The 22,339-nt window shown below is 34.3% G+C and overlaps 1 protein-coding gene across 1 annotated transcript in view; it reads right to left on the bottom strand.

Annotated features, from left to right (window-relative positions):
• LOC145259820 (uncharacterized) overlaps nt 1-21,405 on the bottom strand; it is a 94,646-nt gene extending 73,241 nt beyond the window's left edge. The window contains exon 1 of the mRNA XM_080117620.1: nt 18,999-21,405. Within this exon, the coding sequence (XP_079973746.1) occupies nt 18,999-19,067 (69 nt within the window). The 5' untranslated portion in view covers nt 19,068-21,405. The remainder of the gene's footprint in view (nt 1-18,998) is intronic.
• Nucleotides 21,406-22,339: the final 934 nt, after the last annotated feature.

The following is a 22,339-nucleotide window of genomic DNA, read 5'->3' as shown; positions in this document are numbered from 1 at the left end:
GACCAAAATGTGAAAATAACACTCAATGTATATATGTATATGTATACATATACATGTATAGATATACATGTACATGTATATATACATGTATATATGTATAAATATACATGTATACATATACATGTATACATATACATATATATGTATACATAGACATATACATGTATACATATGTATATATATATATATATATATATATATGTATACATATATATATGTATACATGTATATGTATACATATATATATGTATACATATATATATGTATACATATATATATATATATATATATATGTATATATATATATATGTATACACACACATATATATATATATATACACGTGTGTGTGTGTGTGTGTGTGTGTGTGTGTGTGTGTGTGTGTGTGTGTGTGTGTGTGTGTTTCATTAAATGGCACGGACAACTCTTGCATTTTTTTCTTGTAATCCTTCTTTTCTCTTTGTCGGACCATTTTCCGAACGTTTTTTTGGGTTTTTTTTTCGAATGAAAAAATAAATTTCGCATCATCGCGAACGTTTTCGACCTCCATTGGTCATCCTCAGGCGAGTAGTAAAAAATAAAAAATAAAAAATGAAAATGAAAAGACGATTAAAAGACGATTAAAATCGCTTAAAATCACTAAATTACTCAAAAGCACTTGAATGTGCCCTTCGTTTCATTTTGAGTCTGGTTAATCGTTGGTTTATTAATGTGGGTTAACAATGTCTCAAAAATCGAGAGGCGCACCTCGCAATATAAGACAGTTTAAATGGCCATGTTTTTTTATTAATATGTCTCTAAATTCAGTTTTAGGGTGTGGTGTGCTATGAGGTGCTGATAGATTGAACTATACGAGGAAGACAAGTGACATGTTAAACGACGAGAGATGCTGGTTCGAGTCATGCCAATGTACGAATTATTTTGGGAGACACATTCTCCTATGGGACATTTCTAGTTTTCTAGTTTTCAGTATACTGCCATCGGATGTAGGGTTATTATTTATTAGTAATTCGTTAGTTTTAAATTTTTTGTAATAAATAATAAATCTTATTTTAGAGGGGGGTTTTTTGCCGTGGTTACGACATGTTTGTGTACAATATCTTTTATTATTTTTTCGTCTAATTTGTAATTATCATGCATCTGGTTACAATAATATATGTCAATGTTATTATCGCTGCTATCATTATTATTATTCCTATTATTAATGGTTGTTAAAAAGTGTCTAATATGCTGGTCAACTATGTAGTTCGGGAAGCCGTTATTAATTAGAGTTTGTTTTACGTTCGAAAGTGATTTATAGAATATTTCGTTAGTGGAAGAATTACGTTTAGTTCTGTAGATGAGATTTTTTAAAACGGCTGTTTTGTATCTATCTGGGCATTCGATTTTATAATTAAGAAGACATGATTCCTTACTGGTAGGTTTCTTGTATGGTTGAGTAATAACTTTATCGGTGTCAACTTTTATTTCGATATCGAGGAAGGAAATATTATTGTTTATATTTGTTTCATGTGTGAAATTTAGTATGGACTTATTTTTAAGGGCGGTTTTAATGTTTATTAATTCGTCTAAGTTTTCCGTTAATAAGAGTATATCGTCTTCGTACCTGACGTAGATGGGTGGTTTTGATATTATGTTAAAAACTTTGGTTTCTAGGTTGGTCATGTAGAATTCGGAAAACAACGGGCCTAGAGCAGAACCCATTGAAACACCGTCGACCTGGGTATAAAGGTTGCCATTGGGGCCGTAGAAAGGGACTTCTGTGGTACAGGAAATCGATAGTTTTCGTAGTGTATGAGGTTTAATTTTAAGTGCGGGAAGAGTGGGATTATTATATATATTATTAATTATTATTTCTATAATTTCCTGTACAGGGACATTAGTAAATAGGTTTTCAACGTCAAGTGAGGATAGAAGTTCGCTTTTGGGTTTTACTTACTGAAGTATGTCTAATACATCTTCGGAGGAATTAACTCTATAACTAGGAGGTAAATATGGAATAATTAATTTATGAAGAGTTTTTGCGAGTATATGAACCGGTGTTGGTATTTGTGAAATGATGGAGCGAAGAAGGTAATATTCTTTATGTGTTTTTACGTTTCCATAAATATAACCTGGTCTATATTCACCTATTATTTTATTTAATGTAATAGAGTCAATATGTTAGTTGTTGGCTGTAATTAATTTATTGATTTTTGTTTTTAGTTGTTCAGTGGGGTTTCTATTTATTTTTATTTTATTTATTTATTTATTTATTTATTTATTAATTTTGACGTGTCGATTAGAATTTCATCTAATTTGTTTGTGTACAGTTCAGTGGACATTATAATGAATATGTTGGATTTATCGGCCCGTTTGATTGTTATATCTGGGTTGTTTTTTAGTTCACTGGCGGTTATTCTAAGAGTTTTGGTCAATAATTGTGTTTTTGAAGTATTGCTTCGGTTTTTTATAGCTTCGGCTTTTAGAAGCTATCTAATGCTTGGGTGTACTTTGATTTTCTTTTCGTCTGATAATGTTATAATCTGTTGATATAAGAGTTCTATTTCAATTTTTGGGGGGACTGTATTAAATTTTTTTAGGAGATGGCAGTTCGGGCCAAGATTTAAAAGTTTTTTTGATGGAAGTTTAAATGTATTTTTGTTAAATTTATGTATGGTTCTTGGGTGTCAGGAAGGTTAATTTTCCCTTTGTATAGTCTATTTAGTTTTTTCAAAAGGTTTAGTTTGTTTTCGATATAATTTTGTATATATATATATATATATATATATATATATATATATATATATATATATATATATATGTATATATGACTATTGAAGTTATTCTCTTTTTTGGAAATGCACAATTAAAAAAAGGTTTAAAACGGATCGAAATTTAAATTTCCATTCCATTATTATAACAATCGTAAAACAGCGAATTCTCCGCAAGTTTTGTCGCGAAATATAACAAAAAGACGTATATGCACAATAGTTCTTCAACTTCACCTCCAACACTGCGTCTATTTTTAAAATATCTATTTAACCTCAAAATCCGTAAGGTCAGACGAAGGTACAAAATACCAACATCGAAACAAAAGTCACGGGTCGTTAATTCGCATCTACAATCTAAAAAAAATAATACAGTACTTATAACTTTTTATCGTTTGAGTAAAAGAATTATTAACCTTTACTTTAAATAGATCAAGCCGTCGTCATGGGACGCCCTAATAAAACCGAAACGCCCTCATGACCTTTTATAAGCATAACGTGGGGTCAGACCCCTAAATAGTTCAAAACAATTCAAAGACATGATGTGGTGTAAACATTGGCACCAAGCAACTGCAAAAAAAAAATTATTACAGGATCTAAAAAAATTGCATAATTAGCTGTACTGTCCGGCGCTACCCGGGATTTAGTCAAATTATTTAAGTTTATAGTTTTATTTGTCCGCACTTTATATTTAAGATAGACAACTACTATAATCTTCTTCAATTTAAAATAAGTCATTCCATTTCTGTTTCTTTAGGTGATTATTTAAAAACGTTTCATATTACCAATTTTCTAATTGGAACTAAGTAAAAAAAAAAATGTGTAAGGATCTTATTATATTTCCAATAACATGGTGCAACAATAACCAATGTGAATTGGCAAGTCAGGAGCAAAATTTTTATTTGTCTGTTTAAATGCTATTTAAGACCGATTGTGCAGGTTTGCAATTGCTGTGGTTTTCTAGATGTTAGTCCAATGAAATTCTACTGTTTATAAAATAGCGCTCAATAACAAGAAGAGATCTATTATGGTATATTTTTTTTTTATTTATGAAAACATTATTGGCTACATATATGTACACATGTTTCAGCTGTGATTTCTATTTCTATGTTATATCAAGAGCAATTACCCCAGTAAAAAACTCCTCCGTCGGGAGATTCGCTAATCCTACAAGATGTAATCGTTATCAAATCTGCTGTAGATCTAGCAGAACGAAAACCATATTGCATGTCATTAAGAAGGTTACTTTTGTTGAGATGGTTGACTACTTTAATTAACACTGATTCCAGCAACTTACTCGTGGCCCATAGGAGACATTGATCTGTACTGAACGGGAGATGAGCGATCATCTGAATTCTTAAGTACAGGGCATACTGATAAGGTTTTCCATGGTGCTTATGAGTAATTCTCCTTAAGACAACGTTTAAACAGCTTTGTAAGTATGGGAGCTAGTTCTGCTTGAAGCTTTTTGAGCACTATAATTGGAATTCCGTCAGGGCCAGTTGCTTTACTGGAATCAAGGTTTTGGATTAGCTTGCTAAAATTACGCACCAATATTTGTATGTTGCATAGCGTGTTTTCAGACATAGGAGGAAGTACGGAGGTTGGCGACCTTGATCACAGAGGGTAGAATTAGCTGCAACTTCTTGGCAAAGAGTTTGGCTTTGTCTGATGCTGGCGAGATTACTTCAGATTTATTGATGATGGTTGGGATAGAGAATACGTTTCTGTTCAGGAACCTGTTTGCTACTTGTTAAAACTGGTAGGAATCAAGCCGCTGCTCAGCTACTTTGGACTTAACGGACTGAGCATACAACTCTCTCCTATTCTTTATTACTTTTTTACAGTGGTTGCTGGCAGTCCTGAAAGCGGCTTTAATCTCAGTACATTTGTTACGTTGAAACAGTGATTTGTGCGTAATGGCAGCAGCACATTCTGGAAAGAACCACAACTGCCTGTTAGAGTTTTGCTGGAATTTTTTGAAGGGTATGAAGCGGTCTATACCTACAATTAACCATTCTGTCACGTCCAATATTATAGAGAACAGTTTGTTTTTAAACATGGAACGCAAAGGTAGGGAAGCTATCGGCCAGCTAGCCGTAAATGTACGGAAGCTATCCCAGTCAGCTATAAAGCTTCGATATACTATACGATGGAGAGGTACGTCTGAAGACTTATTACATTTTTTTAATCTTAACTGATACTACCTAGTGGTCAGAAAACCCCACATTGAAGTCTACACAGACATGAATGTTAGCCAAAGGATGAGCAGACAGGATATAATCAATTTTATCAAATATGCTCATAAAGATTGTAATTCCGCTGTTGGGAGGGCGATAGAGGGCAAATATAAACGCAGTGGTTTGAGCAAGTGCAACCCGGAAACACACATAGGGGAATTTAGGGTCTTCTCTGGAGATGCCCTTACCACATGGAAAGCCATCTTTAATGTAAGCATATATTCCATGCCCATGGCGATCTTACTCGTCAGATTTGGATGTTAAGTTAGAGTATCTTTTAATTACGATCCCATCTAGTGAAATAGACGGTTCAATTCCAGTTTCGCTTGTGAATAATAGATATTGTTTAGTTTTTCTTTCTTATAGATAAAACGAAGAATTTTGACAGGGGGGGGGTATTTTACGTTACACCGGTAAAGAGAGATAATAAAAAACAGAATTATTAACATCTGGGGATATAGCTCAGCGATAGAACATTTGACTGCAGATCGAATTATCCTCTGCTATAGTCTGGATGTACCTAACCCTTTTTATTTTTCTCATGAATGAGTTCAATTTTTAATGAAAGTAGTGGTACCATTTAAAATCGCCGCAATCATTTCTTCCTTTGCATATCTTAAAAATACACATTAACCAGAAGGTACTTTTCCATCATCATTCATCGTCAATCCCAAATATCAGCTGACGGGATATTGTTAACAAACACGGACGGAATTTGATGAACGACATTAGCATTCCTATTTTTTTAATTAATTTTTATTTTTCGATTTAGTCGACCGGGCAAACTATTCCTAATACATATATATATATATATATATAGTAGCAAAGTATAAAGCTATTTAATTATTGTGTACTCTATTATTGGCAAACATACTTTCGACGCATAACAAAACAGGATCTTAAATATGGCTTGTTTGTTTTACCGTCTATGCTGACCCAGTTGCCTGGATTTACCTTCGGATGAGAAGAATGTAATACGCAATGGACCCCCAAATAAATTCCCAGACCCCTAACACGTGCGAATAATCATTCATTAGGAGACTAGGTAGCACATAGAGAAAAAAAAGGCGAGAACAACATCAACAGAAAAAGCGATTCTTGCGAAACGGTAAGCACCATCGTAGTTTTGCAGGAAACTCATTTATATTCTTAACACGCAACAACTTACAGTGTTTTCGTGATCAATTTGACACTTTCAACGAATGAAAAGTGGGGGGGGGGGCGTTGTATCTACATATAATAAAATAGAAGGTGTCTACTTTATTATGGCTGCCTGTAACCGGAAATTAAAATAGTCCGCAAATATTTTAGGCTTAACCCTTATAAAAATATCAATTTAAATTTATTATTTGTTAATAATTGTTTGTAATGTGATTATACTTCGTTAATAATTAAATATTTTTGCTATATTACTACTACTACTACTACTACTAATAATAATAATAATAATAATAATAATAATAATAATAATAATAATAATAATAATAATGAACTACAAACCAACTGGACACAGAAATTGCTGCAGATGAAAAACACAAAGGAACATTACATGAAATCATGAAAACAGTATAAATTTAAGATATATCCATGTTCCGGCCAACACCCCTTTTGTGTGTGTATGTGTGTGTGTGTGTGTGTGTGTGTGTGTGTGTGTGTGTGTGTGTGTGTGTGTGTGGTACCATAAACTTGCACCACACTAAATAAGTGAGGAGGGTCACGGAGGATGAAAGACTGAGGAGAGAAGCACTGGCCAGACCTCGGCTGGATAAGTGCGAAGAGGATTGGGACCTTGGGGGGGGGCTTATTGCCACCAAAATTCCAGTGAAGACCAATGGTTGCTGCCAACGAGAGATCAGTGGCAACCAGCTGTTGCGATAACACAAATTCTTTTGCAAAGGGTATTGAAAGAGATGGAGAGTACTAGAAATCTTGGAAGACTTGTTGTCACTCAGATTCCAGAGAACACCACAAGTTGTTCTCAAAGAAAAATCTTTGGTGATGGCCTGTGTGACTACTCCTAGCGAGTAAATAATAATAATAATAATAATAATAATAATAATAATAATAATAATAATAATAATAATAATAATACAGTGAAGCGGAGCAAATACACCGAGCTGGCCAGAGAGCTAAAAGGGATCTGGAAGATGAAGAAAGTCACGATAACAACACTGATAATAGGAGCACTAGGAACAATACCAAAAAACCGTGAAAAAGGAATCGGAGATATTAAAATCAGAGGGATGGCTAAGAAGATACAACGAATTGCAATAATGAAAACGCCAAAAATATTAAGGAAAATCATTGAATGCGGAGACTAACACACATTAGCTACAGACACAAACTGGACATAAAACACAAAGGAACCTCACATGGAATCATGAAAACTGAAACGGTATAAATGTAAGTTAACCCCTCCTCTGTCCCTACCTTCCGACAACTCATCCCCTTTTTGTGCGTGTCCCCATAAACTGGTACCACATCAAATAAATGAGGGTCAATGAGGATGGAAAAAACTGAGAAGAGAAAGCACTAGCCTGACCTCCACTAGATGAGTGCAAAAAGGACTGGGGCCTTGGGGAGGCTTAATGCCACCCAAATTCCAGTGAAGACCAACAGTCATAACTAACGAGCAATCAATGGTAAGCGGTTGTTGCGATAGCGCAGGTATCTGTAAAGATAATCGAAAGTGGTGGAGAGTACTGGAAATCTGAGGAGACTCACTCACTCAGACTCCAGATAATACTTTGATGATGACTTGTGTGACTACTCCTAGTGAGTAAAGTAATAAGTAGAAACTTAATAAAACATGGGCAGGAGTACCAGTAAGACACTCCGGACCGTGTGTAGGTTGGGCAAAAGAAGGACTGGGGCATCTCGATCAGAGGACCACGAAACTTATGACTATGCACAAGACACTAGAGTAAAATAAAAAAGGATGATGCCTACCGACTCTACACGAAAATGAGAAACGAGGAAGAGGACTGGTTTATTTAGAAGATTGAGTGCGAAACAGAAAAAAATAGAAGAATACTTAATGTAGAACAATAATTACCATAGCAAGAAACATTGAAAAAATGAATAACGCAGAAAAAAAGTGACGTCATAAGATGAGAAAGGAAAATGGGAAGAGAAATAAATACACAGATGATTCCATAAGGATGATAAAAGATGAGACTAACGAAAACACTTGGATATGGCTACGAAAAGGAAACCTAAACAGAGAAACTGAATTCCTAATAACAGCTGCACAAGAAAACGCGATTAGAACCAGCCACATCAAAGCAAGGATCGACAAAACACAAGAAAACAGCAAATGCAAACTCTGTGGACAAGAAAAAAAATGAAACAATAAACCACATGATAAGTGGATGCAACAAACAAGCCTAAAAAGAATATAAAAATACAATCAAATGGGGAAGGCAATGCAATGGGAATTATGCAAACAACTGAATCTTGAACATCCAGACAAATGGTACAAACCGGCAACAATACTTGAAAATCAAAGTCACACAATACTATGGGACATAGATGTACAAACGGATAAACCTATCCAAACAAGAAGATCGGATATCATAAATGTTAACAAGAAGGAAAAGTTCTGCCAGATCGTAGATTTTGCCGTCCAGCATATCACAGGGTTAATACCAAGGAGATGGTGAAGCGAAGCAAATACGAGGAATTGGCCAGAGAGCTAAAAAGAAACATGGAAGCTGAAGAAAGTCAAGAGAACACCACTAATAGTGGGAGCACTAGGAACGATCCCGAAAAACTTAGTGAGAAACTGCTACAGAAGTCAAACAGAAAGAAACACCACATGGAATCATTAAAACTGAAACTGTATAATTTTAAGCCCCCTCCCCCGTTCAAAAAAGTGTCGGCATCAACTGACATTACACCAAATAGTTTAGGAGGGTCAAAGATGATGGAAAGACTGAGAAGGGAAAGCACTAACCAGACCTCCACTGGATGAGTGCGAAGAGAATTGGGAGGCTTATTGCCACTCAAATTCCATTAAAGACCAATGGTCGCTGCTAACGAGAAATCAATGGTAAACTGCTGTTACGATAACGCAAATTAATTTGCAAAGGTTATCGAAAGAGTTGGAGAGTACTGGAAATCTGGGGAGACTTGTTGCCACTAAGCTTACAGGGAACACTACAGGTTGTTGCCAAAGATAGATCTTTGTTGATGGGTTGTGTGAAAAATGGTGGAAAATACATGGTAAAATAGAAGATATCCACTTCGTCATGGTCGCCTGAAACCGGAAATTACGAACTGGTGTTAAAAAAAAAAATACTTAAATATTTTAGGTTGTAAAGCGTTAGGCGTTTGGGGTGTCTATTCCAAAAGCCGTCGTAACATGAGGAAGCTGGGGATCAGGAAACAGCAGCAGCAGCAGCAGCAGCAGCAGCAATAGAAACAACAACAACAACAACTGTAGTATAATTTATATTGAGGGAGGGACGCTTCCACCGGACAACGCCGGTTAGCAGGTACTGTTACTTTGTTAATAATAGCTAGATTGTTACGTTATCATATTGAGTCAAACTCCTCTGCTGAAAATTCACAGGAAACATGACTTGGAACAAATACCTTGAAGACATTGTCAAGGCTGCTGCAAAGAAAGTGGGCTCCTTCTATTGTGCTAGAAAATTACTCATGCCTGTATCTTTATAAAGCCACCACTCTTCCATGCATAGAGTATTTTTGCCACAGCTGGGCTGATGCATCTACCACTAATCTCTGTCTGTCTGCCTGTGTGTCTGTGTGTGGTCTCTCTCACTCTCTCTCTCTCTCTCTCTTTCTTTCTTTCTTTCTTTCTTTCTTTGACACGGTCCAAAAAAGGAGTCTCCAATCTAATAGGTCCCGCACTGTCAAGTTAGCTGCAACCCCTGTCCCTTCGCTGCAATGTTGCAGCACTGTGTCTGTTTTCTTCTTCGCAGGGACTTACTGTCTCTCGAGCAAATTACTGCGGTACTGTTTCCCTGCCAACTAGAACATGGTTGTCTTCAAATCAAATACAAACAGATTCCTATAAAATCCAAATCCTTATAAGAAAGCACACTTAACTGGTTCGATGAATCACCCTCAGTCCTTTCACGAGACACTTCCCACTTCAATTCACCATCATTCTATTTTTATTAACCATTATTCTCTAATTGGCTTCGACCTTGATAACCAACGTTGTTTCGATTTTTTCATGAGAATCGCTCCAGACAAGAAATGAAGCAACTTGAGGTAAGGAGTTTTAAAAAAAATTAATACTTCAAGGTCCAAATCTGATTATGCGTGCTAAATTGATAGATTTCGACCAAAGAAAAACAGCAATTCTTTCCCCATTGTCAGAAACATCGCTCATGGAATGTGAGGACTAAAGGACAAAATTAAGAAACTAAGAGTTACGAGGCTATCGAATGTAAAGTCAAGGTCCGCCTCTTCCTTTTTCAACAAGCCATTATTGAATTTTATTAAGTTGTATCCTCGAGTAGTTTTCAGTCTTGAAAACCAAACCTCGTTCATTCGACTAGCCATCTTTCAGCAGCCTCAATTTCTTCCAATTAACCATCATTCACTTTTTTAACGATTATCCTCGAATCGGCTTCAATCTTGATAACCAAACCTCCTTTATTGGATTTTTTTATGAAAATCGTTGTAAACAGAATATGAAGCCACTTGAAGTGTGGAGATGAACAAAATTAATGCTTCAAGGTAAAAACCTAAACCAATGATAGGTGTTAGATGTATAGATTCCGATACAGAAAACAGTAATTCTTCCTCCGGTTGTCAGAAACATCGTTCATGGAATGTGAAAGCTACAAGACAAAATAAGGGAAGCGAGTTACGAAGTTGTCGAAAGTAAAACAAATGTCAACCTCTTCTCCTTTCAACTAGCCATCATTCAATGTTATTAATCTGTATCCTCGAGTAGTATTCGGTCTTGATAACCAAACCTCATTCATTCAACTCGCAATCGTTCTTTCAAGTAGTCATCGTTCAATTTCAATAGTCCTTATCCTCGAGTAGGCTTCGACCTTAATAATCAAACCTCGTCTATTCGATTAAGCATCTTTCAACTAGCCATTGTTTTTTTTTTAATTAGCCATTATTCAGTCTTATTAACTCTTATCCTTGAGTGGACATCGGCCTTGATAAGTACTACGATAAAAAAGTGAACATGTACTTTTGGGTCATACCAAAGACGGTTAAGAAAGTAGAAATACATTTCGAACGATGACGTAAGCAAATTAATGACGTGTGTAAATAAGTATATTTTTCAAAAACGTATCTATTCACTTTCAACGTCAGTTGATGATTTAAACCATACAAAATGTAGAACGTAACAACGGATGACTAGTCGTCTATTGTTGCATCAACATTCTTTTGTTGACATCTCAACAAAATGAAACATAGAACGTCATGGGGGCGCATTTAATAACAACAAAATAACCGATATATAAGAAACTTATCTTGGATGTAAATCTTACAGCGTGAATTGTTTCTTGTGTGTCTTACTTGAATTAATCGAACTAATGTTCTAACCTTGAGTGTCATTTGTGCAAAGTTTCGGTCGATGTAACCTCCGACCTTCATCAGGCGTTTAAGTCGCCACCCACATAGTAATTTCCTCTTTTTATGTAAACAAATCTAACTGTGATAATCGTTCTCAGTACCACCCGAAAACCGGCGCTGTTTTGTAATTTGTCATTGTTCTGATGGAAACAAATGTCTTTTAGTAAGAGATTCGTTTAGTAGAAGGAAAACATCGCCGCTCGGAAAGCGTAAAAGGTAAACACACAAAGAAGGGGTTACGTTAGTAGAATAAGTAATTATATAGCGTACATGCAGAAAAGATATAGGGTTTGGGGTATGGTATTTGGGAGAGGGAGAACTGTTTGGTTCTATCTAAAAACTATGAATATTTAATAATAATAATGGGACGGCCAGTAATAAGTCAAAGTAAACGGAAAAAATCGCCACTCGGAAATCGTAAAATGTGAACACAGTTTAACGAAAATGTAATGTATTTTGTTTACAGGGTAATTTGGGGGTAGTTTGTGTACATATGTAAGTGTTAGTGTATTAGTACCAAAAAGTCTGGTAATGTGAGTTTGATATGATTGTATTTGGATTAATCTGTTTTTTTAACGGTTGTGTCGTCTAGAGAAGACAGCCATATTTGTTAATTTCGAGCCTATTCGTTTATGTATGTAGATTGTAGTCCGGAATAATCAGTTTTTCAGCTCCCAGTCAATGGGGAGTGGGGGAGTTTTAGTAGGGAGAAATTGTTATTTTTGGAATGGGAAATGGAAATTTAATTGTGTGTATAAAGGTTTTAAATCCAAGTACAAAGGGTAAAAGGTCAGTATAGTAATAATGTGTGTACTTCTTCCTGGTGATGACTGGGTGCGGTGGAAAGACATAAGAAATAGAGGGGAAAATACGAACTATATTCTTTAAAGATGTTGGCGATAGTGGTGATGTTTCTTGTAGGATGTAATGTGATATTTTATTATAACGAATAAATGTGTCTGTAACAGCGCTCTAAAGTTATGTAAGAAGGTGGATAGTAGCTTAGACATAATAAATTTGTGTGTGGCATTTGTTATTGCAAACTTACGGTAATTTGGTCCAGAGGAGAATTTCTGCAATCATTTTATTATATAATAAAAGACTGGAATCTGGATTCAATTCATTGTATAATATAAAATGATCACCTATTTCCTGATCAGAAATTGCCAATAGTGTCCAAAAAAGAGTCTCCAATCTTATAAGTCCCGCACTACCGGTCAAGCTCCAACCCCTGTCCCATCGCTGCAATGTTACATTCCTGTGCCTGATTTACATATACTTTAATGGAATTTGATCTGATGAACTCATAGCACCTGTGTCCCTTGGACACGTATGTACTCCTTACAAGCAGCAAACCTCCCACCCATTTGCTGTTGAGAACCTTAAATGTCAGAAGGCCTTCTACTTTAATAGTTTTTTCCTTTGGATTGCTAGGCTTTGGAATTCGCTCCATGTTTCTTGCTCCTCTGACTGCAATAGCATAGAGAAGTGTAAATGTAATGTGAGTAAACATCTCGCGGCTCAACTCTCCAGTAAACGCGATCACAATTAGTAGCTCCTCACGTCCAAAAGGTAATACACATTGTTAGGGGTGGAAAGAGATTTAAAAAAAAAAAAAAAAAAACTCTTTCTCTCGGCACAACCAAACTTTTGGTTGTGATGTCTCCCTTCAATTTTTAAATAGTCTAGATATTTTTAATGGAAATCGCTTCAGACAAAACATAATGCCTTTTGATTCAAGGAGCTAAGAAAAAAAGGATTAAAAATAAAAACTAACCAATAATGTATTAGATTGATAGATTCTGACGCAGAAAACAGCCATTATTCCCCCTTTGTCAGAAACGTCGCTTATGGAATACGAAGACTAAAGGACAAAATAAGGGAACGGAGAATTACGTGTTTGCTGAAAGTTTAATATATATTATTTTTGAAACAGCCAAACATTTTTGGATTCCACTTCTAATTGATGAAACGATCACTAAAGTGCCCCGCATATCCTTAACCGGCAATGAACAAAGTCTGTTGCGGATTACTGACTAAAAATTTCTGTGCCAGATTTCTTTTTTACTAAATATAATTCGATTGCAAAAATGACTGTGAAGATGATTCTATAACTGGTATTTTTTTTCAGATGCAGGAGTTACTCTACACTGCAAAGAAATCAATATATATATATATATATATATATATATATATATATATATATATATATATATATATATATATATATATATATTAGTCCTTGTGTGGCGTAATGGGTAAAGCACGATGTTACAGTGGTGGCATCACCTCATCTCAAAAACTTATTAGATAAAGAGTTCAGATTCCTGAATTAGACAAGGCAAACCCGAAGAAGGTTGGGGTATACATCGACCGAAACGTTGTGATAATATCATCTAATATAATAAAAGTAGTTTGAAAAACTGAAATAATTCAACGCGTGTCAAAATACAGATGACATGTTTTTATCTTAGAGAATATTTATTTTACAGAAGTTACTTTGGACCTAGCAAACCACTCCATCCCTGATTTTCCTTTGCACACAGAAACCACACTAAATAAACTGAAAATCAACCCATATAAAAAAATGAAACTGAAAAACAACCCATAAAAACAACTGAAAATCAATCCATAAAAAAACTGAAAATCACCCATAAAAACTGAAAATCACTCATAAAAACTGAAAAATCACTCCATAAAAAAAACTGAAAATCACCCATAAAAACTGAAAATCACCCATAAAAACTGAACATCACTCCATAAAAACTGAAAATCACTCCATAAAAAAACTGAAAATCACCCAAAAAAACTGAAAATTACTCCATAAAAAAACTGAAAATCATCCATAAAAACTGAAAATCACCCATAAAAACTGAAAATCACCAATAAAAACTGAACATCACTCCATAAAAACTGAAAATCACTCCATAAAAAACTGAAAATCACCCATAAAAACTTAAAATAACTCCATAAAAAAACTGAAAATCACCCATAAAAACTGAAAATCACCCATAAAAACTGAAAATCACTCCATAAAAAAAACTGAAATCACCCATAAAAACTGAAAATCACCCCATAAAAACCTAAACATCTCAAATACATGTGAACCTGATATCATGAGGTTTTATCAGTTCTCTCCAAATTTTTCAACAAATTCCTTAACGAATCTTGCTTCCCTGACTGTAGGAAAACTGCTTCTGTGGTACCAGTTTACAAGAATTCTGGCGAAAGAACTGACCCATTAAATTATCGCCCATTAGTCTCCTCCTTCATTTCGCCAAAATATTTCAGTTCATAATTAATCAAGCTCTAGTCCACCATCTTACAGTTGCTAATATTAATATGCATTTAGACAATCCCGTTCTACTGCAGATACCATAACTGTAATCTCTGAACGTACACACCATGCACTGGATAAAGCAGAGCAGGGTAGAGCGGAAACCCTAGATATATCTAACGCGTTTTACAAGGTATGGTATGATGGTCTTCTCATGAAAATCAGATCTTTATCCTATGGTATAACTGGACGAATACTTAACATAATTAAATCCTTCTTAAATAAGAGAACAATTCAGGTTGTTCTCGATGGTCGTACATCAAAACAATATAATATAAATGTGGGTGTACCCCAGGGGTCGATCCTTGGGCCTTTATTATTCCTGATATTCATAAATGACATCCCTGATAAAACAGACTCTAAAATGGTCATATTTTCTGACGACATCACGCTCTATAACATGCAGAGGGGAAAACGAATGAACACATATCAAAGGCAATACCGGAAACCCTAGAGGAAAACCTCCATTCTGTAGTGGAGTGAGGTCAAAAATGGATAGTAACGTTCAATGCTGCCAAGACTAAGCTCGTTTCCTTTAATAATTACAAGAAACCTTCTCAACCACCAATAGCTATGGCTAATGATACATTATCTGAAAGTACTTGAATGCAACTTTAAAAAGATTAAACATTGTCAAGGACGTTAGATTTTTATCGATTCAATTTGTTCAAAATAGATTGCAATCACAAAATGTTACTTAAAATTCAAAGCAATTAAACATGATCTATTGTATCGATAAAAAATTGATTTTTTTTTCAATGAAAACAATCCATGACATTACATTGGTCTAAATTTAAACCGTTAAAAGACATAGAAACAATTTTTTTTAATTATTTATTTTTATTAGTAGTATTTAATCTTTGTTGTATTAAATAAATAAAATTTGATTATTTAAAAATACAAACAATTAAATATTGTCTATGACATATTTTTATCAATTGAATTAGTTTAAAACTATTCAATTAAGAATTGTCAGGAAAAAAACATAATATTAATTTAGGTACAATTTGTTTAAAACCAAACATAATTAAAAATTCATTAAAAAAAATTATTTTGATGCATTTTGTTTAAATAAAACAATTTTTTTTAATTATTTATTTTTATTAGTAGTATTTAATCTTTGTTGTATTAAATAAATAAAATTTGATTATTTAAAAATACAAACAATTAAATATTGTCTATGACATATTTTTATCAATTGAATTAGTTTAAAACTATTCAATTAAGAATTGTCGGGAAAAAAAACATAATATTAATTTAGGTACAATTTGTTTAAAACCAAACATAATTAAAAATTCATTAAAAAAATTATTTTGATGCATTTTGTTTAAATAAAATAATTGAACAGAATAAACAAATGCATAAAATATTCTCCTTGTTTCTTCCTTAGTTAGTTCGTACGTTACGCTATAAAAAAAAGATAAAATACAATTTTTAAATGCTAAATGGCTTCAAAAAGGCACAATGCGCGACATTTTATTTTTAAAAGTTCAATCTGGGAGTCGTGGACAAGAATATGAGAGTTATCTTCCTTTAATGTAACCTAATTTTCGAACATTATAAAGTATATGATCATCGTTGATTGAGAAATGAAGTACTAATCCCAACGTTCATTGCTTTCTTCGCTAAAAACAAGAAGACAACGAAAGGTTATCTAAAAAGGGAATATTCAAAAGAAACAGGGAAAAATAAAGTAGAATATTTTATGACAAGAATTGATTAATTAAATATTAAATTCAAGATTTTATCTTACAATATGATTTTATTATTTGTATTAAACTATGTAGCATTACATTATTTTCTGGGTATTTCTTAGTATTTATTAATTTATCTCATTTTGGTCAGTTCTATATTTCAAATACAATAGACACTATTTTCATAAAAATGTTTATAAACTCATATTTGCTGCGTATAATTGTTTTTTATACTCCAAAATAGTTTCACATTTATATCCACTCAATACGCTTCAGATTAAATACAATAAAAGTGTGTAAAAAACATTATATTAATTGCGATTCAGTTTTTAATAAACACAAATATTAGCTACATCATTGCACGATTATGAATTCGATTTGTTTACAATGGAATACTATAAAACAAATTGTCAAATAACATATCAATTGCGATTCCTTTTGTTTAAAACATAAACAATTAAACATTCTCCATGACATTATATTGTTATCAATTTAGTTTGTAATTGTAATACAATTAAAACGTTTCTAAAAAAACATTATATTAATTGCGATTTTTTTTCTTTGGAATAAAAACAATTAAACATTGTCTATAACATTATATTGTTATTAAATTAATTTTTAATTGAATAGAATTAAAATGTGTCAAAAAGCATTATATTTAATTGTGATCCAATTTGTCATAAACAAAAACAATTAAACATTGTCTATAACATTATATTGCTATTAAATTAATTTTTAATTGAATACAATTAAAATGTGTCAAAAGCATTATATTTAATTGCGATCCAGTTTGTGTTAAATAAAAACAATTAAACATTGTCTATAACATTATATTTCTATTAAATTAATTTTAATTGAATACAATTAAAATGTGTTAAAAAGCATTATATTTAATTGTGATCCAATTTGTCTTAAATAAAAACAATTAAACAATTGTCTATAATATTATATTGTTTTGAGTTTAACTTTTTATGAAAACAATTCTAAAATTATTCAGCACATGTTATCTGTATCAAATTAAAATTCAATCAGTAAAACATCGTAATCTACAACGAAACCATTCTTCTTATTTCGATTCTTTAGTTTACTATTATAATCACTGTAAGATTCACAACGTTTCAACCCACATTTGTTTGTTTGTTTGTTTTGTTTTTTTACATAGGCATCACCACTTATCAAGGCTCAGGGGGCCACTCGAGGATAAGGGTTAAAGAGTGTACAGTAGTCAATTGGACAATATAATAATTGTCAGAAATGGAAATTCAGTAAATTTGTTAACTTAAGGGGAACGGCTTTTCAAGAACTTGTTTACATTAGACTTGAAGACAAAAAGCAGAAAAACAGAAGATAGTTCCACAGGCGTGCTGTTCTAAGAAAGAAGCTTTGTTCATGCAATCTACGTTTAGGTTTAGGCAGAGATAAAGAGTGGGGGGGAATTATTGATAGTGTTTATCGATAGACGAGTGTTTCTTGTGAAAGATTGGCATTATGTCCGTTCTCTCTCAGATGCATCTTTTCTGAACTTACGAACCTTCTAGTCAATTTTAATAATCTTAGTAGTAGAATGCGGGAACATGAATTCCGATTTGAAGGCTTCATTTAATCTACAGGGGTAGATTATTTTCATTCCGTCAGCCATGCCCGTGTATAAGCGTTAATTTTATGTTATTCTCATTTAGTATCGCCTGCAGTGAGAATTGAACCTTTAAACCTCCATAAGACTCGCATTTAACTGCTGCTTGAAAGTTTCATTCTCATTGTTTGCGATAATAGTTCTGCATAAGATAAAATTAACACTTTTATACGGTCGTGGCTGAGACGATAAGAACAATTTACTTCTGTTAGCGATAATAACTCAGGATAAGATAAAAATTAACACTTTAATACGGTCGTGACTGAGAGAATAAGAACAATCGTTCGTTGGCGATAATAACTCAGGATAAGATAAAATTAACACTTTTATACGGTCGTGGCTGAGAGGATAAGAATAATCTACTTCGTTGACAATAATAACTCAGGATAAGTTAAAATTAATACTTTTATACGGTCGTGACTGAACGGATAAGGACAATCTACTTTAGTTGGCGATAATAACTCAGGATAAGAGATTAAAATTAACACTTTTTATACGGTCGTGGCTGAGAGGATAAGAACAATCTACTTTCGTTCTTTGAATGATAGCTTTGATTCAAAATTCTGTCCGGGTCTCACAGGTTTGACATAAAGAGGCTTCCATTCGATTAGAAGGTTCGAAAGTTGGAAAACGTGACCGTGAAGAAGATCGGAGTTTTCATCGGCCGAAATAACAAATTGAGATTAGTAGTCCGAAGAATCCAAATAAAGAAAGTGTCGATCCTCATCTAGAAAAAAAAAACGAATAGGAAACATAAATAAAATTTTACTTACCATTAGAAAGGCCAGAGTTAATAACCGAGAACCTGCTATGTAGTTCATTGTTGTAAATTGGTTTAACATTTTGAAATAAGCAGACGAATTTCATACGATGATGAGGATGCTTTCAACGAGATGCCATGTGCATTCTATCTCCCCTTCCCTCTCTCTCTCTCTCTCTATTTGTCAACTTTTCTCTCTCTCTCTCTCTCTCTCTCTCTCTCTCTCTCTCTCTCTCTCTCTCTCTCTCTCTCTCTCTCTCTCTCTCTCGTTCACGTATGGTGCAGTTTAATTAGATTTTTTTTTCCGGTGTCGTTTTGGGGGTCTCTGTCGTTGAGATAAAGAATAAATAAACAAATAGTCAGTTTCCGAAAGATTCTTAAATGTGAAGATTCCTGGTTGTAAAGCTTTCCGGAGACACGGGCTTCGATATACGAAAATGGAATTCTGAGCCTCTTTCTTTTCTTTTTCTTTTTTTATTATTGCTATTATTATTTTTATTTCGTTTTTGTTGATTTTGTATTTTCGATGGGGGCGTGCCAGAGTTAGGAGAAATCAACCCAAACGAAAGTCTATAACAGGTTTGTTATTTTATTTTCATTTATTTATTTTATATTTATTTTTCGTTTTAAGCTTTTTTATTTATGTTATTTTTCATTTTTTTTTGTGATTATTTTGCGTGTCTGTGTGTGAGTGAAGAGGTTACTAATAGTGGGACAAACTGGGAGAGCTTAAAGCAGGGTAGAACAGGGAAGGTGGGAAAATAAGATGAAATAAATAGACAGCAGATAGAGACTCAATACAAACAAGATATAGATAGAAAGATGTGTGTGTGAGAGGGAGTAAGAGAGCGAGGAGGAAGAGAGAAAGAGAGAGAGACGAAGATAGAAAGAAAGACAGAGGAAGAGAAATAGAGAGGATGGATATAGAGGGGGAGAGGAACAACAGGGTGTGAAAAAGGTACGGTAAGAGAGACGGGGTAGAGAGAGATAGAGAGTGATAGAGAGAGAGAGAGAGTGGGAGAGAGATAAAGAGAGAAGTAGGGTGAAGGAAGAAGAGAGAGAAAATTAGAGAGATAGAAAGAGAGTAAGAGAGGAGAGGATAGAGAAAGGGGAGAGAGGGGAAAGGGGAGAAAAAGGTAGAGAGCGAGGGAAGAGAGAGAAAACGAGAGAGAGATAGACAGAGATAGAGAGAGGGGAAAGAGAGAGAGAGAGGGAGAAAATAAGGAAGGGGAGAGTAACAAAAAGATAAAGACACAGAGAGAGACAAGAGGAAAAGAGAGAGTAAGGGGTCAAGATAAAGAGGAAAAAGAAAGAAAGTGTCAGATAGATAGAGAGAGAAGAGGAAAGAGGGAAAGGAAGAGAGAAAAAAGAGAAGGATAGAATGTGCTTTTATGAACCCGTTGCACTCGTTGCCTCCTCAAGGTACATATTCCCCACACACCCGTTCTAGCAACAAAATCTCACCCCTTCACTGCAGGGTCCCCTAAATGCCAGAAAGCTTTCTATTCTAATAATGTATTCCCTCGAACAGCTAGACTTTGGAATTCCCTTCCTGCTACCTGTTTCCTATACTTTACTGATATGCAGAAGTTCAAATCTAATATATAAACGGCTATATGTCTGTCTGTCTGTCTGTCTCCATATTTTCAAACTCTATCTCCTCCGAAACTAAAAGTCTTTAGCCGGTTAAAATTGTAAAGAGGTCAAAATTGAAAAAATCGCCATACATTTTGTACATTCATTTTAGTTTATTTTTGATTTTTTGATTTTTTATCACTTTATATGCGCGTCACGTTGGTACTGTGGTAACGTCACCAGCTGTGAATTTTACAGTTTCGATTCTAGCAAATAGCACCTTAAATACAATTTTTTTTTAAATTACAACTCTGTAATAATATATACGAAATTCAGACAAATTAAAATATCATATTTAAGCGTATTTTACGCTCGGGCAAGCCGGGCGAATCCCGCCCCACTAGTGTAGCACGAACCAATATATTGTTAATCTTTCCTAGGTATGGTCGCAAATGGTAGCCCCTTTACGTCCAAGTGGTGATATGTCTTGTTTGGAGTGAAGGTGAGTTAAAAAAAAAAAAAATTTAAGATAGCTAGAGAGAGTGGGAGAGAGAGAGAGAGAGAGAGAGAGAGAGAAATACGGAGAGGGAAGAGGAGAGAGAAAATTAGAGAGGTAGAAAGAAAATAAGAGAGAATCGGATAGAAAGAAAGAGAGATAGAAGGAAATTTAGGAAGAGAGAGTGAGTAAAATAGAAAGTGGGAAGAAAAAGGGAGAGAGGAATAAAAGGGTGATGGAAAGGATGCAGAGAGAAAGGGGGAGGAGAGAGAAAAACAGAGATAGAGCGAAAGAGAGAGTAAAGGTTCAAGATAAATGGGGGGGAGAAGAAAGAAAGAGTGGGAATATAGACAGAGATAGTAAGGAAGGGAAAGAAAAATAGAAAGGGGGAGAAGATAGAGGGGGAGGGGAACAAAAGGGTGAGAGAAAGATACTGAGAGAGTGAGGGGAATAAACAGAAAAAAGAAAGAGAGATAGAGAATGTAATGGGCAAGATAAAGAGAGGAGAGAAAGAAATAGTGAGACGAATAGAGAGAAGGAGATAGAGAGAGGTATTGAGAGGGGGAGAGAGGAAGAGGGGGAGGATAGAAGATAGAAAGATATGAGAGAGAAAGATATATATATATATATATATATATATATATATATATTTATATATATATATATATAGAGAGAGAGAGAGAGAGAGAGAGAGAGAGAGAGAGAGAGAGAGAAAGAACGAAGAATACAATAAACGTTGGTGATAGCAGGGCGAGGAGAAGTGCGTCGAAAGTAGGAGGTGTGAGCTCATCTAAACCTGTGACAAGAATCCCTAAACAAACAGACATACACACACACATACACACATACACATACACATATAAACACATACGTGCACACACACACACACACACACATACACACACAAAGGCGGACATGTCTATACTTATAGACATACACAGGAAGAATAGCGCATGGAGAGAAGAAACGATGGGCGGCGCGGAAGCACACAAGAAATTAGTGCACAAATAACCACGCATCAATGCAGACCCGTAGGTTGATTCATCCGCGCTGGCACGCATACCTTTACACCCGCACACCCAACCTCTCCAATTGTTTATATAAACAGTAAAAGTTCGCTCTTTCTATCTAGTGCTGACAGCACAGTGTATAAAAGTTCGGACTGTGAAAAAAAAAAAAGAAAAAAAAAAAAGAAAAAAAACAACGACCGGGTTCCGATCTCAGCACTCGCATATTTAGCCACACTGAAGAGCTGTCATGCAAAGAAACTGCTTGTCTGTGAA

The sequence above is a fragment of the Euprymna scolopes genome, chromosome 35 (genome assembly GCF_053919585.1).
Source record: "Euprymna scolopes isolate OS-2025 chromosome 35, ASM5391958v1, whole genome shotgun sequence".
NCBI classification, from domain to species: Eukaryota; Metazoa; Mollusca; class Cephalopoda; order Sepiida; family Sepiolidae; genus Euprymna; species Euprymna scolopes.
The sequence above is the reverse complement of the archived record's forward strand: the minus strand, read 5'-3'. Positions and strand labels throughout refer to the sequence as shown.